General features: G+C 60.0%; 2 protein-coding genes across 4 annotated transcripts in view; one reads left to right on the top strand and one right to left on the bottom strand.

Moving 5' to 3' along the window:
- Nucleotides 1-13,043, bottom strand: part of SEMA6B (semaphorin 6B) — a 93,600-nt gene that overhangs the window by 8,708 nt on the left and 71,849 nt on the right. For all 3 annotated transcript variants that reach the window (XM_030540593.1, XM_030540592.1, XM_030540594.1), the window contains 6 exons: nucleotides 12,844-12,932; nucleotides 11,297-11,514; nucleotides 8,342-8,473; nucleotides 6,636-6,785; nucleotides 3,064-3,258; nucleotides 357-497 (listed from right to left, as the gene is read on the bottom strand). In XM_030540593.1, the coding sequence (XP_030396453.1) occupies nucleotides 357-497; nucleotides 3,064-3,258; nucleotides 6,636-6,785; nucleotides 8,342-8,473; nucleotides 11,297-11,514; nucleotides 12,844-12,932 (925 nt within the window). The remainder of the gene's footprint in view (nucleotides 1-356; nucleotides 498-3,063; nucleotides 3,259-6,635; nucleotides 6,786-8,341; nucleotides 8,474-11,296; nucleotides 11,515-12,843; nucleotides 12,933-13,043) is intronic.
- LOC115638701 (basic proline-rich protein-like) lies at nucleotides 6,792-8,335 on the top strand. Its single transcript, XM_030540611.1, has 2 exons — nucleotides 6,792-7,463; nucleotides 7,503-8,335. Exons 1-2 carry the CDS (start codon nucleotides 7,149-7,151, stop codon nucleotides 8,265-8,267), a joined length of 1,080 nt encoding a protein of 359 aa, XP_030396471.1. The 5' UTR covers nucleotides 6,792-7,148; the 3' UTR covers nucleotides 8,268-8,335.

Genomic DNA, 13,043 nt, shown 5'->3' with positions numbered 1-13,043 from the left:
CTGGGGCAGAGCCAGGGTGATTCCACGTTGTGGGAGGATGGGTTTGAACTCCTCCTGCCCCCGCTGTTATGTTCATGCCCCTACCCCAAAGAGAAAGGTATAGCCAGACTGAACCCCCAAACAAGTGATGTCGCCACCTTCTCAGGGCTTTCAATGGAAAAACCAGGGAGAAGTTTGTCTGTTGTGGGGGTGGTGTACTTGACAGAAGCCCCGCCCATAACCCAAAACCCACCCACAACCCCAAACTCCGCCCACTCACAACCCCAAATCTCGCCCGCTCACAACCCCAAACCCCGCCCGCTCACAACCCCATGCCACTGAACTGTGGTGGCAAGAGCCGAGAACGAGAAACTCACTTCATGCAGCCCGAGTGCTGCTGGCATCGGGCAGTGGGCACCCTCACCACGCATGGGGGGAAGGCCAGCAGTAAGGACCCCGTAGCTTTGTCCAGCTCCATGCCCAAGAGCTTCCTTTCATCCTCGTTGTCTCGGCCGCACCTGCAGACAGACCCGGGGGAAATCTCAGTCTCCCCACGTCCCGGAGAAGAGCCCGCCAGCCCTGGCTCTGGGCTGCCACTGTGGGGAGTGGCCAGCGTGCGACTGGGACAGGTCCCCAGGAGGGCACGGGGCGGAGGGACCTTTGGCATCCTTCCCAACGGACAGAGAACAGAACCAAAACCCCAGGCTCCTCCCCCCACCTGAGAAAGTGCCAAGTCAGGCAAGGAAACCGAGGTCCTTTTGTGCTGCAGGAGATGGGGGGCCGGGATTCACTCTGCGTTGCTGTCAGGAAGGCTTGAGACCCGAGGACCAATCGCACCCTGCACTGGGTGGACATGGACGGGAAGGGGCACGAAACGTGAATGTAGGGTGACCAGATGTCCCGATTTTATAGGGACAGTCCCAATATCAGGGGCTCTGTCTTACACAGGCTCCGATTACCCGCCACCTCCTGTCCCAATTTTTCACACTTGCTGTCTGGTCACGCTAGGTGAACTCGGAGTGTGTGTGGGAGCCACTAGGAATCGGACCCCCTCGGAATCCAGCTTCTGCACCAGGGCCTGAGAATGACGTGGGAGACCGTGACAGAGACCTGCCCAGGCAGATCTAGTACCAGCATCGCACCATCAGCTCACTCGTTCACCACAGGCGTGCGCGGTCTCTGCCGTAAGCTAAGAACTCGCCGCCCGTCGTGGTCAGGGTGAGATGTTGGGAGAGGACGTCGTGGGAGAGAGATGTAACAGGGAGGAGATTAGCTTTGAAGTGAAGCTTGTCTGACTGAATCAGCTGTCCTGAGTTTTCTGTCTCAGCTGCAGGCCTGAGGATTTACAAGGACTCAAGTACCCCAAGAAAAGTCTCGGACTCGGGGACCCCCCGGGGCAAGAGACAAGAGTCTGTAACTGCAGGAGAAGAGAGGGCATAAGGATGGGTGGCAGGTTTGTGGAAATTGTGGTAGTGCCCAGAACCCAACCCCCCAAACTCTGGTCCCACACCTGCCTAAGGCTCTGGGAGAGAGTTTGGGTGGGGGGAGGAGGTCTGGGGTGCAGGCCCTGGGCTGGGGATTGGGGTGCAGGCTCTGGAATGGAGTTTGGGTGGGGGAGGGGGTCTGGGGTGCAGGCCCTGGGCTGGGGATTGGGGTGCAGGCTCTGGAATGGAGTTTGGGTGGGAGAGGGGGTCTGGGGTGTAGGCTTTGGGAGGGAGTTTGGGTGCAGGGTGCAGGCTCTGGGCTGGGGCAGGGGGTGGGGGCATAGGAGGGGGTGAGGGGTACAGGCTCTGGGAGGGAGTATGGGGGTGGGAGGGGGTGCAGGCTCTGGGAGGGAGTTTGGGGGCAGGAGGGGGTGTGTGGGAAGGGGGAGTATGTGCATGCTTTGGGAGGGAGTTTTGGGGCAGGAGGGGGTGCAGGGGCGAGGGCTGTGGGGCTGAGGATGAGGGGTTTGGGGTGTGGGAGGGGGCTCAGGGCTAGGGCAGAGGGTTGGGGTGTGGGGTGAGGGCTGTGGGGCTGGGGATGAGGGGTTCATGATGCAGCAGCGGGCTCAGGGCTGGGGCAGAGGATTAGGGTGTGGGGGGATGAGGGTTCTGGTTGGAGCTGGGGTTGAGGAGTTTGGGGTGTTGGAGAGGCTCAGGGCTAGGGTGGAAGGGCAGGGTAAGGGCAGCCTACCCTGCCATTAGTGGATGGGGGGCATGAGGACCCTGCAGCAGCAGACAGCAGTTGATGCCGGGAGCCGGCAGAGCAGAGTCAGCGTGAGCTGCAGGCTCTGGGGCCCACGGGAGGTGAGCGGGGGCAGCAAGTGGGGCCGGGAGACACTGGGGGAGGCAGGTGGGACCGGGGGAGAGACCCGGCCCCAAACATTGGTGGAGCCAAGCCCTCGGGCCCTGAATATTGCTGGAGCCCAGGCACCATGAGTGTATAAAACTCGCCGCCCATGGGCACAAGATTTTATCCATTTCTGGGCTGGACAAGTGCTACACGGACTGACTGTTTGGGTGAGAAACACCCTGCTAAACAGGAAAGCTGCTTGTTACTAAGCATAGATTATAGACTGGGGTTTTTGGTTTTTCTTACATTTCCAAATCCTTTTACTTGCTGCTATTTGAGCCTATGTCACAAGCTCTGTGCAATACACTTCACTTTGGGATTGCTACAGACACGTCGACACGCCTTGCGCTGGGGAGAGGGCAGAACCAAGATGAAACCAGTACCCTGGGGTGTGCTGCGGGTGCCCAGACGCAAGGGACCGGGCGCTCCAGTGCACACGAGTAGGAGCTGGGGAGCGTAACACCAGGTAGTTGGGGAGAGTTTCCCCAGGTGGGCACAGACAAGGCTCCCTGCTGCTGTGAGAACGCCGTAGGGACTCACCTTAGCATCACAGGGACTCGGATCCATCTGTCCAGGTGCTTACCCTATGCCCATTCCCATGGGATTTCCCACTCTCTGATTGGCACCTCTGGGTCCCCAAAGCCCACTGCATGTTCCCCAAACCCCTCCATCCTATTTCACTTCATTCCCAGCCCCTGGGTGCCACTGTTCCGAGAGCGCTCGCCGAGCCTAGGCAGTGTCCGTGCCTACCTGCCGGGGTGGTAGGTCTCAAACTCCTCCAGGAGCAGGCTCTGGCTCCCGGCGCTGACGGCTGCGGGGCTGGCACTGATGTTGGGCTTGATCAGGAACTTGAGGACGGTGCCGGTGTTGGAGCCCAGGAAGACCACGGTGCAGTTGCCCCAGGGCCCCGCTGCACTGTCCACCACGATTTTACGGAGCTGAAACCTGCAGAGCAGGGGGTGGAAGTGGGGTTGCTCATTATTGTTCATGACGGCTGAGGTCCAGGAGAAGCCCCAGAGAAGTGGTGATGCCATCAGATGTGGGGGAGCAAGGCAGGGGAGATGGGATAGTGTCCTGGGGTTAGCACACCTAGTGTAGATTGGACTCGCTGTACCTATTGGGTTTCTGGGAAACTGGGCAGGCAGAAGCCTGCCCACTGCTAAAGGATCCCCCCCAGCCTGAGGGGAGGATCTACAAGACCTCAACAACCCAACTGATTTCAGGGGACAACTAATAAAAGAACAGGGACAGGAGTGCGGTCAAAGGGTCATAAGAAGGGAGCCTGATGGGGACACTGAGCAGAGAACCCCAGACAGCGCCCACTGCTCCTCGAAGGCGTCAAGGGAGCCAGTGGATGCCGCCCAGAGGAACTCCGCCCGGATGCGTGAACGGACAAACGATCGGAAACAAGCCCCACAGTCACAGGAGTCTCCACTGGCCAACCTTCTCTCCCTGGTTGTGTAGATAGCCGTTTTAGCCAGGGTGAGGAGGAGGTTGACCAGGAGGTCCCGCGACTTAAAAGACCTGCTGAGTTACCACTTACTGCCCTCCTGCTAGTGCGTATGGGAAATCTACATCCCCACCCAAACCCAACCCACATCACAACCAGAATCCACCCAGATCCTCATGAGACCCCAATCCAGATCCTCACGAGAACCCAGATCCCAAACTGCACTTGATCCAGATCCTAATCAGAACCCAACCCACATCCCCAACCAGAACCCACCCAGACCCCCATGAGAACCCAACTCAGATCCTCATGACAACACAGCCCAGATCCCCATGAGAACACAACCAGATCCCAAACGGAACCTGAAGAAACGACAATCCAAGAAGGTGTACACACATCTACACGCCCACCCATACTTACACACACGCACACTCCAGGTATCCATGCACATGCCAGAAGCCCATGCACCACACACTCAGAGCAGAAATGCACCGATCCTACATGCATTCTGGACACAATCCCTCTCCACACACAGGGACATCCCTGCTTCCACACATTTACACACTTGCACATCAGGTGTGGGCACAGACACCCCTGCACCACTCCAATGGCTTTCTTGCTATGCGACATACATCCACCCAGCTCCAGGCCCGCCCAGACAGACAGACCCCCAAACCCACAGACAGGCAGACCCCGGAGGCCGAGCTAAGGCCCGGCAGAGGAGAGAAGAGATTTCGGTGGGTATCACAGCCTCTGCAGAAAGCTGCAGCTAAACAAGAGGCTCTTTGTCCCCCCCACCCCCAAGGGTCAATTAGAATAAGTTTTCTGTTGTCTCATTATAGCTGTAATTATCAGCAACAACGGGCTCCGGCTGCTTTGCATTTTCACAGCACTGGTACCATGGGGTGAGGATTGGGAAGAACTCTGCTCCCCACCCCCTCCTGCTCCCTCCTGTCGGCGCGCCATCGGGGCCTGGCTGGCGACCGCATACCCTCCGGCACGTGCACTTGTCCCCGTCCCCCCCGCCGCCTGCATATGCACCCCCAGACGTGCGGTGCAAGCTCCCCACCACACCCCGCTGCACTTCCTCTTTCAACACCTCGAATCCCAGCGAGTGATGCATCTGCCCACCAGCACGAACCCGCAGAGCCTCTGGTTGGGAGCTTTTGGCTTGAGAGCCAGGGAGTGACGCTTGATTAATGCCACATAAAACAGCAATTAAGGCAGATTTAATTAGAATGAGGCAATCTCGGCAGCAAAGTTTAGAAGATTTATCAAGCCTCCTGGTGCACTCAATCCTCACACAGGCACAGGCGCGTACACACACACACACACACACACACACACACACACACACACACACACACACACACACACACACACAAAATCACAAATGCACATTTACACACTGGTACATACATTTGCAAGTGCATGCATACACACACAAGTGCATGTGTACACCCATGGGCATACAAGTCCACAACTCCACGTGTCCACACACTCACGGCTGCACACACGTACATGAGTGGACATGTACACACATACACACACACAGCGTGTGCATGTACACACACAAGTATATATGTGTGTACACACACGCAAATGCACATGTACACGCACAACTGTAGACATACAGTCACAAGTGCACATGCACACACACAAGTGTAGACGCATTCACAAGTTCGTATGTATGCACACATGTCCACACTCACAAATGCACACATACACAGGCATGCACCCACTCACAAGGCACATGTGTACATACAGAAGTGTGCATGTACACACGTGCCCATACACACTCAATTGCATGCATTCACACACATGTGCACACACCCTTCATATCATTTATCTCCCTCTAAGGGAAATCATAGAATCATAGACTAGCAGGGTTGGAAGGGATCTCAGAGGTATCCAGTCCAACCCCCTGCTCAAAGCAGGACCAATCCCCAACTAAATCATCCCAGCCAGGGCTTTGTCAAGCCTGACCTTAAAAACCTCTAAGGAAGGGGATTCCACCACCTCCCTAGGGAACCCATTCCAGTGCTTCACCACTCTCCTAGTGAAATAGTGTTTCCTAATATCCAACTTAGACCTCCACCACTGCAACTTGAGACCATTGCTCCTTGTTCTGTCATCTGCCACCACTGAGAACAGCCGAGCGCCATCCTTTTTTGGAAGTCATGTGACCCAGCCCCCTAATCATTTTTGTTGCCCTGCGCTGGACAGTCTCCAATTGTCCACATCCCTTCTGTAGCGGAGGGCCCAAAACTGGACGCAATGCTCCAGATGTGGCCTCACCAGTGCCGAATACAGGAGAATAATCACTTCCTTCGATCTGCTGGCAGTGCTCCTACTAAGGCAGCCCAATATGCCGTTAGCCTTCTTGGTAACAAGGACACACTGCTGATTCATATCCAGCTTCTCGTCCACTGTAATCCCCAGGTCCTTTTCTGCAGAACTGCCGCTTAGCCAGTCGGTCCCCAGCCTGTAGCGGTGCCTCGGATTCTTCCGTCCGAAGGGCAGGACTCTGCACTTGTCCTTGTTGAACCTCATCAGATTTTTTTTGGCCCAATCCTCCAATTTGTCTAGGTCACTCTGGACCCTATCCCTACCCTCCAGCATATCTACCTCTCCCCTCAGCTTAGCATCATCTGCGAACCTGCTGAGGGTACAACCCATCCCATCATCCAGATCATTAATGAAGATATTGAACACAACCGGCCCCAGGACTGACCCAGCCGCTCCAGGCAGCTGAGACAGGGGAACAAAGGGGGAATCCAGTCCCACCTAACACTCAATCCGCCCTCCCTAATCACCAGCCCAGCCACGCTTGTTGGCTTTCTGCTCCGGGCTGAGCGGGCGGGTTTCTCACCGAGTCATGCTGCGGATGATCCACGGGGCGTGGCCCAGGGAGGGCACTGACTCGTCCATCAGGGGATGCGTCTTCACGAAGTTGAGGATCTCGTCCGGGAAGGAGCTGGAGGAATTATAGCGCATGCCGGGGGCTGCGCAGCACCCGGGCCTGGGGGCAAAGGGGAAGGCAAGGGCTGAGAGGCCGTGTCTCCCCATCTCCCGCCCGCCAACCTCGACCCCTCCCACTCCTGTGTGTCCCTCTCGGAGGGTGCTGCTGCCAGCAGTGCCCCGGGGGAGCAGGAAGCAGGGGTAGGGGGGTGACCCCGCCTGAACAGGGGCGTGACCAACGGATCACGAACGGATCGTTCCCGCTGTCGCCCCCCTAAGCCCTGCGCAGGGGCAGGTCCCGAACCCTTGCCCTGACCGAATGGGCCACATGTGACTCTTGTGGAGTCAGAGCTGGAGGTGGGGGCGGTGGGGGGGGCCATGGGGGAGGGGTTGATACTCTAAGACACAGGGCCTCCGGTGGGGGATGGGGTGGCAAGCCAGGACTTGGGTGGGGAGGGTTGACATCTCAGGACCCAAGATGGACACCACAGGACATGGGGACCAGGGTGGGGGAAGGACACTGCAGGACAGAGGATGGGGAAGGGGAAGGACCCCCCAGGACACAGGGCCAGGGTGGGGGAATGGAAAGACTCCCAGGACAGTGGAGGAACCCCCCCAGAACACTGGGCCCAGGGTGGGGGAGTGGAAGGACCCCCAGGACCCAGGGGCCAGGGTGGGGGAATGGAAGGACCCCCAGGACCCAGGGCAGGGGAGCAACCCCCCAGGACACAAGGCCAGGGTGGGGGAGTGGAAGGACCCCCAGGACCCAGGGGCCAAGGTGGGGGAATGGAAGGACCCCCAGGACCCAGGGCAGGGGAGCGACCCCCCAGGACACAAGGCCAGGGTGGGGGAGTGGAAGGACCCCCAGGACCCAGGACCGGGGAGGGACCCCCCAGGACACAGGGCCCAGGGTAGGGGAGTGGAAGGACCCCGAGGACCCAGGGTGGGAGAATGGCAGGACCCCCAGGACCCAGGGCAGGCGAGGGACACCCCAGTACACAGGGCCAGGGTGGGGGAATGGAAGGACCCCCAGGACCTAGGACCAGGGAGGGACCCCCCCCCAGGACACAGGGCCAGGGTGGGGGAGTGGAAGGACCCCCAGGACCCAGGGGCCAGGGTGGGGGAATGGAAGGACCCCCAGGACCCAGGGCAGGGGAGCGACCCCCCAGGACACAAGGCCAGGGTGGGGGAGTGGAAGGACCCCCAGGACCCAGGACCGGGGAGGGACCCCCCAGGACACAGGGCCCAGGTTGGGGGAGTGGAAGGACCCCGAGGACCCAGGATGGGAGAATGGCAGGACCCCCAGGACCCAGGGCAGGCGAGGGACACCCCAGGACACAGGGCCAGGGTGGGGGAGTGGAAGGACCCCCAGGATCCAGGGCCCAGGGTGGGGGACTGGAAGGACCCCCAGGACCCAGGGCAGGGGAGGGATCCCCCAGGACACAGGGCCCAGGGTTGGGGAATGGAAGGACCCCAGGACCCAGGCCCAGGCTGGGGGAGGATCGATAACTGGCCATGCTCTCTGCTCTGGCGGCGCTCCTGATCCAGCTCCCCCAAAGCTGCGGGGTCCTGGCGATACCCACGGGTCGTTGCCCAGGGCGCGTGCCATACACTCACCGCGGCTTTGGCACCATCTCCTCCGGCACGGGAGTCCAGATGGACTCAGGGGATTTCTGCTCCCGGAAGCGCCCCTCAAAGACAGACGCCACCTGTGCCATGTCGAAGGCGCAGACCGCTGAGCCGGGGATGCTGCAGAGACACAGGGGCTATGAGAGCCATGTCGCTGGCCCAGCCTCCCAGCACCCACTCCTACCCTCCTCCCGCCCGGCCGGGACCCCCCGCGAAGGTCACAGAGGACGTTATGGGCCTGGGCTGAGCAGCTCACTTAGGACTTGGGTGAATTTTTTTGGGTGTCCCAACGGTTCTTCTCTGGGTCCAGGGCTGAATTCTGCTTTGACTCTGCGCTGATCCTTTGTTGGGTTCTGTTTGGGATCTGGTACCGTGTGGGATCTGGTTTGATGTCTAGGCCCAGCTCTGTTTGGGATCCATTTGGGGTGGGGATCTGTTTGGGATCTAGTTTGGTGTCTGGGCTTGATTCCTTTCAGATTTGATTTGGTTTCTGAGTCTGGTTTTGCCTGAGATCTGCTTAGGGATCTGAGCCAGGTTCTGTTTGGGAGCCAGTTTAGGTTGAGTACTGGTTGGGATTTGTCTGGATGTAGATTTGTTTGGAATCCTGTCTGGAAACTGGGCCAGGTCCTGTCTGGGATCCAGTCTGGAGCCTGGGCCGGATTCTGTTTGGGATCCAGCCTGGGCTGGGTTCTGTCTGGGATCCAGTCTGAGCCTGGGCCGGGTCCTGTTTGGGATCCAGTCTGGAGCCTGGGCTGGGTCCTGTCTGGGATCCAGTCTGGAGCCTGGGCCAGATTCTGTTTGGGATCCAGCCTGGGCTGGGTTCTGTCTGGGATCCAGTCTGAGCCTGGGCCAGGTCCTGTTTGGGATCCAGTTTGGAGCCTGGGCCGGGTTCTCTACACAGCTACTTAGCTGCTCCCAGTCACACAAAGCAGCATCCTCACACCTTGGGGGACCCCTGGCCTGTCCCCGTCCCTGGCTGGCACCTACACTAATGTGGCGGCAGGAGCTGGGGAGGTCTCTGCAGCCGGCATGGCTCAGGGCGCTAACGCACACAGCTGTGTTCCCATCTGAGCCCAGGGGGCTGACAGGCAGGGCTGTGTGTATGCAGCTGCTTTCCCAGGCAAACGTGGCTGCTGGTGATCCAGGAAGCTGGATCCAGGCGCCCTGCAGTGACATCACCGGCCCTGGGAAGACAGGTGGGATGAGCAGCGACTGAAAGGGACAAGCCAGAGGTGCCCAAATCCTGGAGGGGGCCAAGCTGCCTGCCCCTCTTGGTGGCTACTGCCAAGGCTCGGGGGCAGGTGGGGCGAGGAGGGCTGGACTGCGTGGCTCAGATAGCAGGAGCAGGGGCGGGAAGCCTTCAGAGCAGCCAAAAGGCAGAGAAAAACCCATTCGCTGCCCACTGCCCACCCTGGGTGGCTCTTGCCATGGCAGATTTGTTACCAAAGTTACCGCCAGACCCAAAGAGCTGGGACCCCCCACTGCACAATCAGCCCTCGCCCCCTAGCCCTGGACTCAACGGGCACTGAATACCAATCGCCCACAGCCGCCAGGGCTGTTCCCGGGCCTGTGACGGGAGATGCCCTGGCCTCCTCAGAGCAGGGGAGCGGGTGGCAAGTCTGGATTTTTCTCCCTGCCGCCCCTGTGAGTTTGCACATAATCCCAGCCATGGAATTTATCCCCTGTGGGTGAAACTGATGTTCCTGTGGGTTCCCGTGGTGCCATGTGGCAGGAGGCTCCCAGTGGGCTAGGGAGTGGATAGGATTTCTATCCAGAGGTGGTAGCCAGAGGCGCTGACTCCGTGTGTGCTCCAGGGCTGGCGCACCCATGGGGAAAAAATGGTGGGTGCCGAGCATCCACTAGCAGCTCCCCATCAGCTTCACCCCTGCCCCCCCAGTGCCTCCTGCCAGCCAGCGGGCCCTGCTGATCAACGCCTCCCCCTCCCTCCACAATCAGCTGTTTCACCGCGCAGGAGGCTCTGGGTGGGAGCGGGGAGGAGCGAAGGTGCAGTGCACTGGGGGCAGGGGTGGAATTGGGCAGGAAGAGGCAAGGTTGGGGTGGAGCGGGGGCGGGAAGAGGTGGCGGGGCCTTGGGGGAAGGGGTGGAGTGGGGGCGGAGCCTGGGACAGAGCCAGGAGTCGAGCACCCCCCTGGCACGTTGGAAAGTTTTGAATTGGGTCAGGAATTCAAGGGCGCGAGATCGGACCTGCGAGGAGCTTCAACCTCCCACCCGGCCTGGTGTGACATATGCACGGTGACCCCCTAAATCACCCGAAGCCCATTGCACGGCTGGGGGATGGGAGACAGTCTGAGCCCAAGCCTGCCTGGGCTAGCGCAAGGAGCAGCTCATGATGGGCCTGATCCAGTGGCCGTGCAAGGCAACGGGAGTCTTTGAGCTCTGGATCAGGCCCAATGCCGGGTGTGCAGGTGTTTTCCCTGAGCCGCAGCGGCCACTCAGCGAGGCTGCATGGAAAACCTGCCTCAGTGGGGGCGGTGGGGGGGTGGCGTTTGTTGCAGCCCTGATCCCAAGCCGAATGGAACGAAATGCAAAGATTCCCACTGACGTCAAGGGCCTTGGATCTGGCCCGCAGGGTGTGTGCACAAGTACACGTGCGAGGGTGTGCACATTGTGCACGTGAAGAGACTGCGAGTGGAATTCCAGAAGGGAGGACGATCTGATCCGTGCCCAATTTGGTCAGGACATTGGGGTTCTCTGCAGACGCCTCGTGGGAGCCACCGGCCCAGCGCTGAGCTCCACTAGCCTGGGGGAGCTTTGCCTGGGCAGACTGCAGGATTGGGTCCCCAAGCTGGCCGGGGCAGAGGCCTGCTCCTTTGGGAAGGTGGCGCTAACATCAGCTGGGGGCAAAATGATCAGCAGGGAGAGACCCCCAGCTGGACACGGTGCCCAGGGCCCCTCCCTTCCCCGTGGCTGAGGAGGACCGACCTGTTGGAGGGTGTGGAGAAGACAGCCAGCACCACGGGCCGCCCGTCCAGGTACAGGATGTCTGTCACCGACTGGATGACGTTGAAGTAGAAATGCGAGTCTCCCGGCACGGAGCAGTTCAGCCGGGCCTTGAGGAAGGACGTCCACTGTTTCTCCAGCACGCGCTGCGAGCCGCCCTTGTCGTTCTTACACACCCGCGCCACCCGGGACACCACCACCTGCAGCCAGGATGGGGGTGTCACGGGGAGAAGGCACCTACGCCCGCTGCCCTCCCAGCCCAGCCAATGAGCTGCCTTCTGTCCCCGCCTGCCCACATCGGAGCTGCTCTGCCGCCTGCCCCCCGGCTAGTCAGTGGCCCAGGATTGTGGAGGGAGGAAGGGAGCGATTGAGCTTTGGGGGGCGGAGTGTGGCTAACTCCCATGCAGCGGTCTCTGTGCCCCCACCCGTTACAGCCTGGCCTGAAGATGCTCCTGTGGGTGGATCTTCTGTCCGACCCATCCCCAGGTCCCAGGCCAGTGTTTAAGGCCTGGCACGGGGATGGCAGTTTCCCTTCTCTGGTAGCTCATGGATGCCAGCACCCAGGATCAGCAGAGTTGTGGGTAGACGGGGGAACTGCCCCTCCAGTCTGGCCTGCAAATGGGAAGCCAGAATGGTGCCAGCGCCCTTTCGCTTGTGGCTCAAGGTCCACAGCCCCCCTGACTCCAGCTCCAACAGACCCACTGGAGATCAGGGCCCTTGCCGGGTCTCCCCACACACCCGGCAGCCTCACTCCCTGAGGGCGCCCCGGACATTCCCTGCCTGGCTCTGCTTTGCTACAGGTCTCCCCACCTGTCTGGAACAGCCCCAGGGCAAATGCCCCACCCTCCCAGGTTGCGACCTCTCCTCCACATCTGCCCAGAACCTGCCTTTGCAGACATGCGCTGGGGCCCCGTTGGAGAGACAGCAGGGCGGAGCAGGGCACGGGACTGGGACTTAGGAGACTTGGGATCTATTCCCTGCTGCGCCACTGACCAGCTGGGTGATCGTGGGCAAGTCACTTCCCCTCTCTGTGCCTCTCCCTCCCCTGCCTTTGTCTGGCTTGCCTGCTTACACAATATGTGCTTTGGGACAGGGACTGTCTCATGTGTGTCTGTGCAGTGCCCTGCTCAGCGGGGCCCTGATCTCAGCTGGGGCAGGGACTTTCTCTCCCTGTGTGTCTGTGCAGCGCCTTGCACAGCAGGGCCCTGATCTCAGCTGGGGCAGGGTCTGTCTCTCCCTGTGTCTGTGCAGTGCCTTGCACAATAGGACCCTGAGCCCAGCTGCTGCCTCCGCGTGCAGCTTTGAAATGAAGGCAATCCTCCCAGTACTTTGCCCTGTAAATTCATATCCACGGGTGAGAAGGATTCACTGCCCACAGAACCATCGGTCGTCCATGTGGTTCCCGAGGCCTGTGATCGCCATTCTCCACCCCAGCCTGTCTCCAAGGCTTCACCCAGGGAAGCGAGGAAGTAGAGCCCCTGGAAAGCGCTGGCTGCATCTGGGCCATGCAGCCCAGGAAGGCGCCTCACCTTTTCCAGGTAATTAAACTCCATGGCGATCTCCCGGAAGAAGAAATAGACGTGACTCTTCCACTCCACAGCGTGGACAAAGTAGGGCTCTGGCGGGAGAAGGGCAAATGCAAGAGAGTCAGGGCCTAGCCACGGGAAGCGGGGAGGGGGGCGGGGGGAACCCAATGAGAGTCAGCAGGGCATGTTCCCTGCGGGGCACC

Source organism: Gopherus evgoodei, chromosome 22 (assembly GCF_007399415.2).
Source record: "Gopherus evgoodei ecotype Sinaloan lineage chromosome 22, rGopEvg1_v1.p, whole genome shotgun sequence".
Classification (NCBI taxonomy): domain Eukaryota; kingdom Metazoa; phylum Chordata; order Testudines; family Testudinidae; genus Gopherus; species Gopherus evgoodei.
The sequence above is the reverse complement of the archived record's forward strand: the minus strand, read 5'-3'. Positions and strand labels throughout refer to the sequence as shown.

Bases quoted from the DNA above. Each gene is read 5' to 3' on its own strand.
- LOC115638701 (XM_030540611.1), top strand. From the start codon at position 7,149: ATGGGGTGGCAAGCCAGGACTTGGGTGGGGAGGGTTGACATCTCAGGA. The intron at 7,464-7,502 runs GTGGGGGAGTGG...CCAGGGGCCAAG, and splicing joins CCCCAGGACACAAGGCCAGG to GTGGGGGAATGGAAGGACCC.